The 16,998-nt window shown below is 40.6% G+C and overlaps 1 protein-coding gene across 1 annotated transcript in view; it reads right to left on the reverse strand.

The window, feature by feature from the left end:
* HMCN1 (hemicentin 1) overlaps nucleotides 1-16,998 on the reverse strand; it is a 264,205-nt gene that overhangs the window by 223,906 nt on the left and 23,301 nt on the right. Inside the window, 2 exon segments of the mRNA XM_032226793.1 lie at nucleotides 324-482; nucleotides 10,774-10,844. Of these exon segments, the coding sequence (XP_032082684.1) occupies nucleotides 324-482; nucleotides 10,774-10,844 (230 nt within the window).

Genomic DNA, 16,998 nt, shown 5'->3' on the forward strand with positions numbered 1-16,998 from the left:
AAATCTCCAGTGAATGAATGAATGAATGGATGGATGGATGGATGGATGGATGGATGGATGGATGGATGGATGGATGAATGAATGAATGAATGAATGAATGAATGAATGCTTTATGCCATTTCAACCATTCTGCCTTTAAACAGCTTGCAACGAAGATATAATCAACAAATAATATTTACACAATAACAAAATCAGCCTCGTATACTAAGATTCATTTCTGAACAGAACACCATAGCACTGTCTAACTTTTGCACAGAATACACACTTTATAGAACAGTTGCAATGTGATTTGGAACAGGGAGTATTAGAAGAGAGTTCAATACCTGGGATTGCTTCTGCTGAATCAGCTGTAAGACCTCGTGAGTCAGTTTATAATCTTTGGACCGTGCATCAGTAAATACATAGATGAATGAACCAGGAAGAGAAATTTCTAGAGCAATTTTGATGGCGCCAATGCTCATCTCTGGACAATCACCACCTCCCTATGGAAAACAGGGAAAAGAGCAGAGAGACCTAAATCAAAATCAGTCTGAAAAAAAAAAAAAAGGAGTTACAAAATTCCATATTCCCTAAGCCTACTGCGTATCATGGGTGTAGGATTTTAAGTGTGAAAACCCCAATTGTTTAAGGCAGGTTTTCCAGGTTCTCACTTCACATCAAATCTACATCAAATAACAAAGATGCTGGCTTAGAACAATGCATCCCTGAGACCAGGGGTGGGTTTCAACCGGTTCGCGGCAGTCCCCGCGAACCGGTTGGTCGGCGAACCCGGAAGTAAGTAACTTCCGGGAACGGCGAAGGGCCCACCCGCCCGCCCGCGCGCCTTACCTGGTTTTGACGACTTTTGCGCTTCCACGCATGCGCAGGACGCATACAGCACCTGCGTGATCCTCCAGGAGCAGCTGGAGCATCACACAGACACTAGTACGCATGTGTACACCGCGCGCGTGCATGAGGACGCCGCCGGTCCCGTTCCAACCAAACCGGTTGGAACGGGGCAAGAAACCCACCCCTGCCTGAGACAGCAAGTGTTATTTGTAAATTTTCCATTATACTAAAATATAAGTTAACTGAATAAAACTAGTGCTAAACTTTCTCACCCATGTGTCGTGAAAAGTTTCTCTAGAAGTCAATCTGCCTTTCAAAAAGATGTCAGGTGAAGCATGAGGAGAAGCTGTTGGAGAATTATAGCAATAGCAATAGCAGTTAGACTTATATACCGCTTCATAGGGCTTTCAGCCCTCTCTAAGCGGTTTACAGAGTCAGCATATTGCCCCCAACAACAATCCGGGTCCTCATTTTACCCACCTCGGAAGGATGGAAGGCTGAGTCAACCTTGAGATTTGAACAGCCGAACTGCAGAACTGCAGTCAGCTGAAATAGCCTGCAGTGCTGCATTTAACCACTGCGCCACCTCGGCTCTTTTGCCCTTACATTACTTGGTGGTCCTCCCAATTTCATTTAGTTTTTCTTTCCATCGGTGTACCCAATGCCTTTTCAGTAGAACTAGCAGGAAAATAAATGGGGAGGGGCACTGTTTTGCAACGAAGAGGGAAGAAGGAACGATATAACCTTTATTTGATGCTCCATAATTATAATTATGGAAACAAATCTGTAACTACTTTCTAATGTTTTCAGTCCTGATAAAATGATACCCATAATTCTGTTTAAACCCTTACATTGTTAATTCCTCAGTTATCCAACATTTGAACATCGGTGTTGCACATACAGTTTTTAAAATAATTCAAAATATCCCTCTCCTGTCCAGAATTGAGTTACTGCTACCAGGGATACAGTATAAAAATATGATTATCAAGTTCCTACTTATTCCTTAATACATTTCCTATCGTTCTATAGTTAACACCACAAGATTTTTAGATACTACTAAAGCTGTTGATGAAACAGTATTTTTGCAAGTTACTACTATAAAAGAGAATTTGATAACTAGACAGATTATTTGAGTATTAAAGTTTCTTTACCATGTGGAATGGGAAAAAGGAACCTTTTAAGATTAGTTGTTCTGTTTGCTTCATCTAACTAAAACAAATGAAACAGGATATTGGTACCAATACCCCCTGGGGGAGGTAAATGAGTAATGAATATCATGTCTCTGTTTTGGGAAATTGTGTATGAGGCAGATGTGGGTTCCTACCAGTTCGCACCTATTCGGTAGAACCAGCTCGTCAAATCTACTGAACCGGTGAGAAGAGGTTCCATCAGTGGACCTGGAAAGCAGGCCACACCTACAGAAGAGCTTCCAAAATTTTTTTGAAACCCACCACTGGTCCTTGGATATGATTATTCTACACTATCATGCTCATATTGATAAAACTCAGTGCCTCTGTGAAAGGTAAGGATGACTACTGCGTTTGTGGTGCAATCAGAACATTGCGTGTGTTGAAGTTGTTTTAACGCAAACCAAAGATGCCTTTTAAAAAACAAGTTGACATCCTATTCTTATGCATGCCAGTGCTGTGTGTGTGAGGTAATTTAAGGTGGTTCTGACAAGTGTCGTCGGCATCTTCATATCCGGTCACATGGGTGGCAAGCCACTCCCATCCGGTCACATGGGTGGCAAGCCACTCCCACAAAGGAGGCCACACCCACAGAGTAGGCTCGAAAAATTTTTGAAACCCACCACTGGTATGAGGTCTACGTGACACAGGAAGGCCAGGTACTTTGGGATGATCAATAAGTTGTCTAAGAGTATAAAAGACTGTAAACAACTGCCCTTCGGGGTTCAGATTTTGCTTGACCAATCGCTACTAAACCTTTGCGCAAATAAACCTTTCCCTCTGACAAAGAGCTGGTCTTGTCTCATTTTTTCTGCTACAACTACACTCAATTTTCTAGTTTTAATTGCTTTCAAAACTACCAGTAGCCTATCAGGAAGATCAACTGAAGAAAGCACAACTAAGAAATCAATAAAAAACTGCTCATTAGCTAAATTTAATATATGACAACTTGATTAATTACTCTGTTTGGAAGCACCAATACTTCAAAATATAGCTTCTGATTTTTCCAATAGAAAGACAAGACAAGCCCCACCCACCCACCCCCAAAAAAACCAACTAGCAGCTAGAATGAACATGGTGGAAGAATGTTTTAAAAGGAAATCTTTTTATGATTCATGTGAATTGGCAATGGTTCTCTGTCTCTGGGGGGAAATTAATATAAGCCCTATTATTTTTTCCTGCTGCTATAAGAAAACATTCCTTTGATAAATTACCATATTATCTTCACCATCAATGTTGTGTATGTTATATTTTATTCCTAAAAAGCCTCATCTTCTTAAAGCTAGTCTTGGTTTGTCCTGTGATTCCCATTTTAGAAACAAAACGATTAACAATAACAGTCTATTTTTCATGTACACCACTTAAACACATGATTCAAAAAAAAATCTTCTAGATTAAAATTTGGCAACCTAAATATTCAATCTTATATTTACCAGATGTTCTGCCTTCAGTTCCAATTAGTCACATCCAACAAGGCCAACAGAAAAGTAGAAAAGATTGCTTTACCTTTAGATCCTCCAAACTCAACCTTGGGTTGGATGCACAGTCATTGCCTACAACTGAGATTTGCTGCCACCATTTTTTTTTATTTCTCCCCTTAAATATCTTTACAGAAATAAAGCCAAAAGAAGGAAAATATATTCTCCTTTCATTACCTGGGTAAATCAAGGACATCTTCAGCCTGAATCTGGTTGTCATTCTGGAGGTGTTGAGGTATCTAAGGCCTGCTACCAGATTACAATCCCCAGTTATAGCAATAGCAGATAGACTTATATACCGCTTCATAAGGCTTTCAGCCCTCTCTAAGCGGTTTACAGAGTCAGCATATTGCCCCCAACAACAATCCGGGTCCTCATTTTACCCACCTCGGAAGGATGGAAGGCTGAGTCAACCCTGAGCCGGTGAGATTAGAACGCTGAACTGCAGATAACAGTCAGCTGAAGTGGCCTGCAGTGCTGCACCCTAACCACTGCGCCACCTCGGCTCTCACCTATAGCTCCCTACCTAAATTTCCAAAAGTATTTGAAAAATTAGGCTTTACTCCCAGGCCATGGAGCAAGAAGTTGCCTCAGCCCCTGAAGCCTGCTTTTTGCTTTTCAACCTGGCTCTCTGGATGTCTATCGTCCATTTCCTAATATTTCTTATTGCTCCATTTCCTTTTACTGTAAGGTGCCCAAAACCATTTGCAGTCTGGCAGCCTCTATATTAATTAAATAAATAAAACATAACCTAACATAGGCATGAAAAGTACCTTTTTAAAATAAGATATAGATAGATAGATAGATAGATAGATAGATAGATAGATAGATAGATAGATAGATAGATGATAGATAGATTGATGGATGATGGATGATGGATGATGGATGATGGATGATGGATGGATGATGGATGGATGATGGATGGATGATGGATGGATGATGGATGGATGATGGATGGATGATGGATGATGGAAGATAAATAGATAGATAGATAGATAGATAGATAGATAGATAGATAGATAGAAGATATAGATGACAAATGGATAATGATAAATAGTTTGATAGATGGTAGATAGATGTTAATGATAGACAGACAGACAGACGGACGGACGGACAGACGGACAGACGGACAGACGGACAGACGGACGGACGGACGGACGGACGGATGGTAGATGATAGATGATAGATGATAGATGATAGATGATAGATGATAGATGATAGATGATAGATGATAGATGATAGATGATAGATGATAAATAGATAGATAGATAGATAGATAGATAGATAGATAGATAGATAGATAGATAGATAGATAGATAGATAGATAGATAGAGAGGAAGGGAGGGAGGGATAGAGAGAGAGAGAGATGAGAGAGAGAGAGAGAGAGGGAGAGTTATCACGGCAAGGAAAAACCACAGATAAGATTAAGCTTAAAGAAAACTGGGGTTCAGGAGAGGAACTGTGAAAAGGAAAGCTATAGGTAGGCTCATCCAATATTACAAGGACCCAGAGAAATGTTAGCTTGAGGGATACACACTCTCTGTCCTTACAGAGAAAATGAAAAAGAACCATTTTTTTCTTGGAACGCTCACTAATTATAATGTCTTGATGAGATTACACGTTGAATATTGCATCCAGTTTTGGTTGATACAATATATAAAAGCTGTTAAGACTCTAGAAAGAGTGCAGAGAAGAGCCACAGAGATGATTAGGGGAGTGGAAGATAAAACCCATGAAGCAGGAATTGGGGATGTCTAGTTTAATGAAAAGAAGAACTAGGAGTGATATGATAGCAATGTTCCAATATCTTAGGGACTGCCAGAAAGAAGAGTGGGAGGAGGGGAGTCAACCTATTCTCTAAAGCAGTGGTCTCCAACCTTGGCAACTTTAAGACTTGTGGACTTCAACTCCCAGAGTTCCTCAGCCAGCAAAGCTGGCTGAGGAACTCTGGGAGTTGAAGTCCACAGGTCTTAAAGTTGCCAAGGTTGGAGACCACTGCCCTAAAGCACCTGAAGGCATGGTAAGAAGCAACGAATGGAAACTCATCAAGGAGACATCCAACCTAGAACTAAGGAGAAATTTCCTGACTGTTAGAACAATCAATTCAACAACTTCCTTCCAGAAATTGTTAGTACTCCAACACTGGAGGTCTTTAAGAAGAGATTGGACAACCATTTGTCTGGAGTGGTATAAATTTTCCTGCTTTTGGGGTAGGTGGGTGTTGGACTAGATGACCTCCTAGGTCCCTTCCAATTCTGTTATTGTGTTATTAACTTCATTATTATTATTTATTATTATTTATTAGTTTTGTATGCCGCCCACTCTCGGAAGACTCAGGGCGGCTTACAATCAAAAAGGGAGGGGGAATATAAAAAATAATACAACAATTTAAAATTACAGCAACATTCATAACTTAAAGTGGGGCCCCAGGTCTGCTGGAACAGTCAGGTCTTAGTTGCTTTATGGAAGGTCGGAAGGGTAGTAAGGGTCCGGATCTCAACGAGGAGATTGTTCAGAGGGCCGGAGCTACAACAGAGAAGGCCCTCCCCCGGGGAGTCACCAGCCAACATTGGCCGGCAGATGGAATCCGGAGGAGGCCTAGTCTGTGCAATTTAGTCGGTCTTTGGGAGGTAATTGGCAGGAGGCGGTCTCTCAGGTAGCCAGGTCCGATGCTTTAAAAGTAATGACTAGCACCTTGAAGCGTGTCCGGAGACCAATGGGAAGCCAGTGCAGCTCGCGGAGGATAGGTGTAACATGGAGATTCTTGTTCAGGAATTTAGCCAACCAACCTCCTTAATCTTTCTGCACTAGATGTAAACAAGGATTAATTTACAAGGCACTTGTTCCATTCTGATCTAGTGATATTCTCTTGTCTAAAGGTAAAGGTTCCCCTTGCACATATGTGCTAGTCGTTCCCGACACTAGGGGGAGGTCTAGCTTGCTTTTTTAAAAAGCTTGCTTTTTTAGAAATGCAATACACCAGATAAATATACGACTCACATATTATTCAATCCCATGATGGGCTTATGAACAGGACAGACAGAAAATATTACAAAGAGAAGAGGCACGAATGCAGGATTCCCCCAAAATAACTAGGTTTGGCAATAATAACTAGCTGTGATTCTTAAATTAGTTTAGTTTTTAGTTTAGTTTAGTTAGTTAAATTAATCTTCTATGTAATATTTCTGTAGGTGAATGGCAAAATAATTGCCTATAGTACCATATATATGCTCTCATCATGTGCTTTCAGAAGCTATGGTTAGAATAATAAAAAATTTCATCCCAAAAAGTAATTCCAATGGTCCCACTTAATGGGGTGATTTCTTCGTTTTCAGCATAGGAATTAAATTTAGAAGTGCATTCCAGAAATTGAAGACAATCATTTACCCTGACTGATTTTGTTTAATTTTTGTTGTGGCGATGAAGAAAAGACACGCAGGCAGGAAGAAGGTTGTGAAGGCACTCTTCTCAACAGCTTGAGGGAGCTCTCCTTTTACTGTCATAAAACAATTTAGAAACTGGCAGAAGCTAATTGATCAAAGTTTACTTCTGCTGATTGGATTAGCTAGACAAAAATCCAAGCTATGTTCGAGTAAGTGAATAGACAGCCAGATGTTGTTGGGAGCGATGGAATGTGCCTTCGTTGCAGATGTGGTCTCATCTTTGTTAAGGAAGGATCAGGTGAATGATAATTGTGCTGAGTTGCGTTCCTCAGTCTCACACTAATTAAAGAAGGATTATTGTGTTGATATTTGCATTCTCAACGTGGTTCGCCAGCCATTGAGAAAGGCAATCGTCTCCACAAATTTTTCCCTTTCTTGTTCAGTATTCCAAAGTGGAGACTCTTCATATTAGGATGTCAGAAAATGCACAAAAGATTGATACTATACTCTTTGATTTACCCGATATAGTGTATCTCAGTACAATTGAATTGAATTGAATTGAATTTTATTATTTGTATGTCGCCCTTCTCCGGGAAGGACTCAGGGCGGCGAACAATTCAAAGGGGGAAAAAGGGGGACATAAAATGAAATACAGATAATTAAAATAAGCAAGAGTCACGCAACCATACATGTCGAGAGGGGAGGGGAACTCATCAATCCCAGGCCTACCGGCAAAGCCAGGTTTTGACAGCTTTTCAGAAGGCCTGGAGAGAGGTGAGGGTCCGAATCCCTGCGGGGAATTCGTTCCAGAGGGCCGGAGCTGCCACAGAGAAGGCCCTCCCCCGGGTAGTAGCCAGATGGCATTGGCTAGTAGATGGAACCCGGAGGAGGCCAACCCTGTGAGATCTAATGGGTCTGTGGGAGGTAACAACCTCAAAGCAGATTCTCTGCCTTACAACCTCAAAATTCATCTTGAATTTTGATTATGGGGAAGAACTTCAATACATCAAGAAAGGACCAGATTGTGACTGTATAAAAATCGATTTAATTCGAGTTGGAGGGTCAAGTTTAATTTAAATTGAGTTGGAGTGTTGAGATACTGGAGTTTTCTCGTCTTGGTCCTACATTTGCAAATTCAATCAACGTATTCGATGCTCTCAAATGACTCCTAAGATACAACCCAAAAGTGCCAGATGGGAGAAGAATAGGATTATTAATATGACCATTGTGAATATACTTTAAACCAGCTTCTTTGTGTTGAACAATTTTCTACCACAGCATAATTATATTGTTTCTGTCTCTTTTTGTCTTTATTTTTGCCAGGAATATATAGGACATATCCTGAAATAACCCTGCTCAATTGGGCTGTTGTATTTGATCACCACAACTCCTGCAGTGAACATTATTTGAAAACCTCCTTTGGAAAAAAAAATATGTTCCACTACTTCAGTACGTTATTCAGTTGATATTAAATTATGACACTAATTCTTTACTCTCCTAACTAATGAAAAACATACATTTTCCCCTTCCCTGCGGCATAAATATGTCTCATTGCTGTAAAGTTAAAATGATGCCTTTTTCTTTTCTTAAGTCACATTTTTCTTTTGTTCTCTTTCCCATTCCGCAATGTGCATGTATCTTGCGCACGTTAAGAAGATGTCCTTCCAGAATCACACAAACAACTATTTTAGCAAACAATTTCCTATGGTTAATCTTTCATTTTACAACTTAGGGTATTTTAAGTGATGGGTCAGTTGGTACAATCCAAAAGATTCCAAATAAAGAAGAAGGAAAATCATTCGCATTATCTGTGGAACCTTCAGCCTTTTGATGTGGCCCCATGTCTGAGTCCTTCGTTGTAGAAACTCAAATTAATAGCAGTTAGCAATAGCAGTTAGACTTATATACCGCTTCATAGGGCTTTCAGCCCTCTCTAAGCGGTTTACAGAGTCAGCCTCTTGCCCCCAACAACAATCCGGGTCCTCATTTTACCCACCTCGGAAGGATGGAAGGCTGAGTCAACCCTGAGCCGGTGAGATTTGAACAGCCGAACTGCAGATAACAGTCAGCTGAAGTAGCCTGCAGTGCTGCATTTAACCACTGCGCCACCTCGGCTCCATTATTAAATATTAAAACAATCAAAGAGCTTGAGGGCAGAAAAGCAGTGAAGCATGATTCATAATAGGGTTCTCTAAACTTGGAAACTTTAAGATTTCTGGATTTCAATTCCCAGAATTTCCCAGACAAATCACTGACTGGGGAATTCTGGGAGTTGAAGTCCACAAGTTTTTAAACTGCTAAGTTTGGAGACCCCTAGTTTAGAATGGAGCCGAGGTGGCACAGTGGTTAGGGTGCAGTATTGCAGGCCACTTCAGCTGACTGTTATCTGCAGTTCGGCTGTTCTAATCTCACCGGCTCAGGGTTGACTCAGCCTTCCATCCTTCCGAGGTGGGTGAAATGAGGACCCGGATTGTTGTTGGGGGCGATATGCTGACTCTGTAAACCGCTTAGAGAGGGCTGAAAGCCCTATGAAGTGGTATATAAGTCTAACTGCTATTGCTATTGCTAGAATGTTCTTTCCTAACCTCTAGTGTGGCAGAGATTATAAAACCCACTAGAATTCTAAAGGTTGGGGAAGTCCACTTCAGAGATCAGCTGGTGGAGGGAAATAAACATTTTTTTCTTTTGCCTCTTTCAAGTTAATGAAAGCCATGTAGAGACTAATAGGTACCTAAGACTTGTTTCCCACCCATTTACTTTGTGAGAAGGAAATTTGTAAGTCCAGCTTCCTCTTCCACCGCACAAATAACCCATCCATTAATTGATTTATTCTGTGGGTAGGAAGGAAAAGTCCTTTGCTCTCCTTCTCTATCCAATAATGTCTTGCACAATGCTATTCATTCCAACTGCTATCAGGATGCTTTGAGCATTCCAAAATCATAGTTTCAGTAGTGGTTACAACTCTGAAGATATTATTCTCTTTGGAATGTATGATATGAGATTTAATTCCTCTCAACTCAAGTCTTCCCTAACATCATGTATCGTATTCTAGACATGTTGGACTTCAATCCCCATCATCCGCAATGAGCATCCAGAGGGATCAAGTTAAGTGAGCTTAACTTTACCTTCAATCTGCAGCTCTCTCTAGCTCAATAGATGCTTTGTTTTAGAATCTACTCCCAAAATTCGTGACCCGACAAATGCGCGAACGTCAAAAGCGCACCGACAAAACCGCGGGGCTAAAACCGCGATGTCAAAAGCGCGCCGACAACAGCGCGCCGACAAAAGCGCGCCGACAGAAGCGCGATTTAAGTTAAAGTAAGGTTTAGGGTTAGGTTTAGGGTTAGGTTTAGGGTTTGGTTTAGGGTTAGGGTTACAGCGTGCTTCTGTCGGCGCGCTGTTGTCGGCGCGCTTCAGCGCTCATTCGTCGGCGCGGTTTTGTCACCGCGGTTTAGTCACCGCGGTTTAGTCACCGCAGTTTAGTCAGGCGCGCTTTTGTCGTTCGCGCATTTGTGGTGGAACCCCCAAAATTGAGGCTCATGGAACTTTCCAACCAGCCACAATATATGAATTAACCCAGATAATTGGGTAACTTCCTATGCTATGCTAGAGAAAAATAATAAAATGGAGAATGTTACTGCAAGCAGCTTTACGATTAAGAATTAATTGCACCAATTTAGTATGTAGATGTGGATAGTAAGTCACCTTTTAGAATGCCATGACACAGAACTCTCTTGCATGCATTAAGCTAGGAACATGGGAATTAAATTTCCCTGACATTTAGCTTGATAAATGCATGAGTTCTTCTTCTAATACAATGAAGCTTATACCATTACCCTCCCACGCACAGTCTAATATTTCACTCCCTCTGTGAAATTAAAGAAATAGTCCACTCACCTGAACATATAGTTCTCTGAGTTCGTATTGAAATTTCTTAGGATCTGTGGTAATGGTTACAGGACCAATTTCTGAAAGGAAAACACGGAATTCAAGGGAAAGTTTAAAGTGGCTTAATATCTGCAAAAGCTAATGCGCGTGCACACACACACACACACACACTGCATATTCTTTATTATGGTAAGCAACCAGTGCAAAAATTCATATGTTATATGTATACAAGAGAAAAAGTTGTAGTCTTCAAATTATAAAACCCATTGAACTGACCTAGTGAACTAATCCTATGATAACTATTCTCTGTAAAATTGATCTACTTTACTGTTTGTTAATTCTTGTTTAGACCCATGTGTCTATGTAAGAAAACAGTAAATTGGGAATAATTTTATATACTATAATGAATTGGGATAAATTTTGCCTTCCAACCTTGCTGAATCACATAAATAATATACGTCGAATTGCCTCTTCATGAAATTTGGTCTTGATTGGACAATTCTACAAGGACATTTCCCCAACTATGAGAAAATATGTACAAAGAGTACAACAGTGGTTTTTTTTTAACATTCTTTTATTTTGCAATGCCAAATTCCCCAAAAGCAAAATGTCATTCCCTAAAAATCACTTGTTTTATTTATAAGTAACAGCACATATCACATCATGATTATCTAATAAATAATGGGCAAAGATCTCATCGGGTCAAGTGTTCTGAAAAAGGGCGAAGCTAAATAAGGATCAGTAGGACATCTGCTAACTCAGACAAACAAATATTGATAGTAATTGAATTTGGACAAAAAGAAACTAATTATTTCAAAAGAAGTACTACATGTGCATTTTGTTGTTTTTGCAAGCCCTCTAGATACTGTGGAAAACCATTAGCCCTGCTCATCATGGCCAAGAAAGAAGAATGATGAAAAATGAAGTTCAACAACAACATCTGGAGAACTACAAGATTGTCTCCCCTGTGTTAAGAGTACAGGGTAATGGAAAGGTCTTCTGTACCCTTGTGTAGCAACATAATTTAAGGATAACTTAAGAATCGATGGTGTTCCCCCATGATTGCAATCTTTATTTCAAATTATTTAAATAAATCAGGCAGAGGACTGGGTAAAACACAAATGATAATGCAGCTTTACCTACATTTTTATGTTCTAATGCCAATAAAAGTTTAAACATGTTTCGGGAACTTTGAGGGTAAATACAAAATGCAAAAAAACAAACAAATCACCTATCAAAAGTTTTATAAACTCAGAGGTCTTTTACTGCAGACAAGAAATGACTCATATTTATACAGAAGATCCTCCTGTTGCAGAGCATAAATCTCCACATCTGCACATCAGCACCAGAGTTTAAATAGCAAGCTCTTTTCTTTCACCTCTTCAAATCAACAGACTTGGGGCCATCTTGAGATGGGAATTCTCTGTTCACTCTCCATATAACATTTTAGCCTGGCCCAAGCATTCTGAGCTCCTTGCAGATACACCTTTTTGTTCCATTTCCATTTTGTGAGGGTTTTTACCCAAACAGCAAACTGTGGTGGCCCAGCAGGAGCCATTGGAGCTGCCACCAGACTCCGACAGCGAGGGGCCCTATGAGTCGGCTCTGGAGGATGTGGAGGACCCTGGACAGGGTTCCGACTCCGAGCAAGGTGCAGAGAGGCTGCTTGGCCACCAGGAGGCGCTTGAGCCTTGGACCAGTGGGGAGGAGACAAGGGAATGTGATCCGGACGCCAGCAATGAGTTGTTCCTGGATGCCCGGCACCAAAGAGCTAATAGGAGTCAGGAACAGTTGCGCAGTTACAGGAGGTAATTGCACTCAGCTGGTGGTCAGTAGGCTCCTCTCCAGACTATAAAAGGACTGCTTGTGCACATGCCCCTCTTGCAGAAGTCAATGCAGGAACTAATGTTGGAGAACATGATTGTGAGCTTGGCAGGCTGGATTGCTGCCACGGCTTATCTGTGCTGGATTGCTGCCCAAGCTTGTCTGTGCCAGTTTGCTGCCAAGGACCTGTCTGTCTATAAATTAAATGCCGTAACTTATCTTTGGCTTGGAGTGTGTGTTGGTGTGGGATGAGGGGGGTCAGAACAGCAAGCTAACCTATTAATACTCAGACAACAACTTAAATGGTATAGAGTTTCCTAGGCAGGGGGTTGGACTAGAAGGCCTCCAAGGTCCCTTCCAGTTCTGCTGTTGTATTGTACTGTATTATAAATACGTATCTGACAAAATGGGAGATTTCCTCCTTTGAAATATATCCATGTTTAATTTTTTTTTTATTGGCACCAGATCTTCTGTTCTTGGAGTTGATATCCCTAACGATTAGATAGATTGTTCTTTCTCTTCATGTTTTCTCTTCTTATAGCATGCAAACAAGGACTGATAGCTCTTAAGAGAGCAGGTTTGGTAATGAAGAATAAAGTTTGTCTCATGGATTACAAATCCTAGTTTATTTTTTTTATAAAGATTTTTATTAACAAACATGTAAAATACACACACACAAAAGTTAGACGTACACCACATTTATACAATACAGTACGAACAGGAACTTCCTGTTCTTTATAATAGCAATCATCAATCGATACCTTATATTATTTTCCCTTCTATTGGATTTCATTTGGATTTCACCATTCTTAACCCTCTTATTTTACTCGTAACTATTATTTTTGAGTTTTGCTTTATTCTTTCATTGATCTTTGTTTCTTTCCTCCATCCACCTATACCATTTATCCCATATCTGGTAGAATTCTGATTCTTCCTTTCCCTATATTTCTTTAGTTAGTTTATCCATTTCGGCACAAATCCTAGTTTAATTACTGAAGCAACACATTTTTGTTAAAAAGAAGCCCCTGGGCCAGAAACTCACTGTACAGAAATTGTGTTCTTCTGTTATAACACTGCTGTTTTGTTTGGCTCCAGGAAATCTCACCAGCTTTGGACAATTAAGCTACAGATATAGTGTAATAGATTTTAATAAACATTCATAAGAATGACATACAATTTAGCCTTATTTCTTGTTCATCATAATATGGTTGAGCCTGGGGACTGAAGCAATCTAGATTCCGGAGTCCTGGGAAACTGACCAATCCCTCCAAAACATTCTTGGACCTAGATATAGAATCAGATAATTCAACCACTAAATTCCTACAAAGGATGGCGGAGGAGGGGAGACAAGGAGAGAGGGAGAATGAGAGAGATGGAAATGCTGCTTTTGCTTTGATCTGCTCTGTTTAATCTCCTTATGTTTACTGTCATATACATTTTTCTTAAAACGCCAGTGAAAAACCAAAGAGTAGCTTGGGTTAAAACATAGAACGTAGCCCCTTTCATGTCTGCAAGGATATTGTCCCTTGGGACAATACCATAACAGCGCTATTGAGCTAAGCAAGTAGCTAGAACTAGAATGGGCTTGCTTTTTATTGTGAAACACTTTTAAAAACTGACAGTGCAGGCTGATTGATTGATTGAATGTATGGAATGAGTATGTCAGTGTTCCAAGTATCAGGTAGAATTAAATCAGAGTCCAAGGCAAAACGATCCTTAAAGTTCCAATTTAATAAATCAGACATCTTAGCACATCTGTGTTAATCCCAATTCTAAAGAGCTTCCTGGGATTCCACTTAACTGGGATTCCAGCTAAAAGTTCATGATCTTGTCCTCACACCCACAAATCCATCACATGGTCCAATCTTCTTCTTCCACGCTGTCGTCTCCACCCAGCTGCTTCCGGTCAGGTGTAAAAGTGCGGAGACAAAAGATGACCTTGGTCTTCTAGAAAAGAATGACAACAACACATTCTACAAACCTACTCCTGTCTATTCTCCCCTCCCAACTACTACACTAATGAAAAAGCATAATGAAATAAGAGAAAGTGTCGCAGGCCAAAGATCCTAACAGGAATATAATTGCAGGCCTGACAGAGTACTTATGAAGAAAGTTCAAAATAATGTTGGTCAACATATCAATGTATATTTAGGCTAAAGTCACTTACCCCAGATTAAAGTTTTATTGTGCTTCCTCTTTGCCTCAAAGAAGAAGAGAAATTCAGACATAATACTTCTCTGTTTTCCCCATTTTTTCCACACATTTTTGTCTTAACTCAAAAAAAAATGTGCGAAGGAGAAAAAATAGGTACACAATGCTTGCTGACCATAAGCACCATAAGCTGTTGGACTTCAAAGTACTATAGATCCCTAGCTCAAAATTTTCATTCTGTACCAGGTTCAATAAACTGCCTACAAGATGCCTGATTTTACTACTGCTTGCACAATTAAAGAAAAATACATTTAAATTATATCAGGAACAATACAAATGATTTTAAAACAGCAGTAATAACAAATCAACCCTAATGTAGTTTAAAGTAAAAAACTTCATGCCAATTTATCAAACAACTCTGTGATTTGCTTGCTAAACAAAATAAATATCAAACTATTCCAATTGAGTATGGGAATTTTAAAACTTTTTAAATGCTAATGGCTGTTCTGTGCCAAGCCTCTACAATATATACAGACACAGACTTGGCTGTCTGCCACAATTAAGGACGGAGATAAGCAACCCCTTGGCTGGGAGCCCAGAAAGCTATCTCTATGAAACAAGGCTTGAACTCATGAAATTCTCCCAATCTTTCTCTATGGCTGGATCAGTAAATTGTTGTTTCCTGCAAAATTCCCCTCCCGTCGCCCCACCTATAAGCTCTCCGGGAGGGGACAATCAGTAGCCACCTGTTCCTATTTCCTTCTGTGACTTTTTCCAAAGCTGCTCCCTCCTCCTTGCAGCCTTACGCATACAGATACTGTCAGGGACAGCCTTCCTCTGTTCTTCCTCACTGCTCACTCACTCAGATGCTACCGGGAGGCCGACAGGCCTCTCTAGTCCCTGCTCTCACTCCGAACACCCTCCAGAGTCTTCCTCAGCCTCCAGGGCAGTCCCATAATGTTCATCACTGTCAGATTCTACCAACAGCTCAGCCAGCCGCTGTTGGGCCACAACAACGGCATTATACATTCAATATTTTTCTAACTATTATAACATATTATTGAATATGACCTAGTCGCTATATACTGGAAAAACCACAAAACTTGAACTTAACACAACCAAGATGTTGTTTAGATTGATCCCTTAGCAACTGACCAAACACTACTACATTTCTACATAAAACTGTCTGCTAAGAGATTTGACATAAGACTATTTCTACTCCCTACTTCAAAACTAAACTGGAAAACAACTCTTCTATCTGATAAATAAACAGGAAATGGTCTCAATAAATAAATCTTAGTTTAGTTTAGTTTATTTGGATTTATAGGCCGCCCTTTTCCCTGAGGGGACTCAGGGCGGCTTACAATCATTAGGGAGGGGGTGAAATTCAAAACAAACAATATGTGAACAAAATAAATAAAGTAATAAAAACACAACTTGCATTCAACATTCACACTCGAGTGGGGCAAATCAGAGACTTATCCTCAGGCCTGTTGGGATAGCCAGGTCTTAAGGGCTGCGCGGAAGGCCTGGATGGTGGTGAGGGTGCGTATCTCGATGGGGAGATCGTTCCACAGGGTCGGAGCTGCAACAGAAAAGGCTCTCCTCCGTGTAGTCGCCAGTCGGCATTGACTGGCGGATGGGATTCGGAGGAGGCCCAGTCTGTGCGATCTTATCGGTCGGAGGGAGGTAATCGGCAGAAGGAGGTCTCTCAAATCTTGAGGTTAGTAGACCTCAAGTATCTCAATACATTTTGAATATAATGTACCTCATTTGGACAAAGAGTTTAAAGCAATTATTCTGTTCTTTTTTTAAAAAAAATCTATTGGTGTACAGGAGTGGTGGGTTTCAAAAAATTTTGGAACCTCTTCTGTAGGTGTGGCCTGCTTTCCGGGTCCACTGGTGGAACCTCTTCTAACCGGTTCGGTAGATTTGACGAACCGGTTCTACCGAACTGGTGCGAACCGGTAGGAACCCACCTCTGGTGTACAGTATATATGTGTTAATTGACAAATGCTAATGAAAAGGGTGTTGGTACTTAGCTGATACGCCTCTTCTCATAGTGGGGGAGGAGTTTGTAATCGTGGCCCCTGGAGCTGCACCATGTTGAAAAGGCACGCCATGTAGCGCCATAAATGTGCTCTGTGGAAGGTCTGTGAGCCACCTGAATTGTCTCTATCACTCTAGGGGAGAAGTGGCCTTCCCTCAGGATGCTCCGCTCAAGTGTCAAGCAGTCAACTGAAGCCACTGAGGGTCCGG

The sequence above is a fragment of the Thamnophis elegans genome, chromosome 11 (genome assembly GCF_009769535.1).
Source record: "Thamnophis elegans isolate rThaEle1 chromosome 11, rThaEle1.pri, whole genome shotgun sequence".
Lineage (NCBI taxonomy): Eukaryota > Metazoa > Chordata > Lepidosauria > Squamata > Colubridae > Thamnophis > Thamnophis elegans.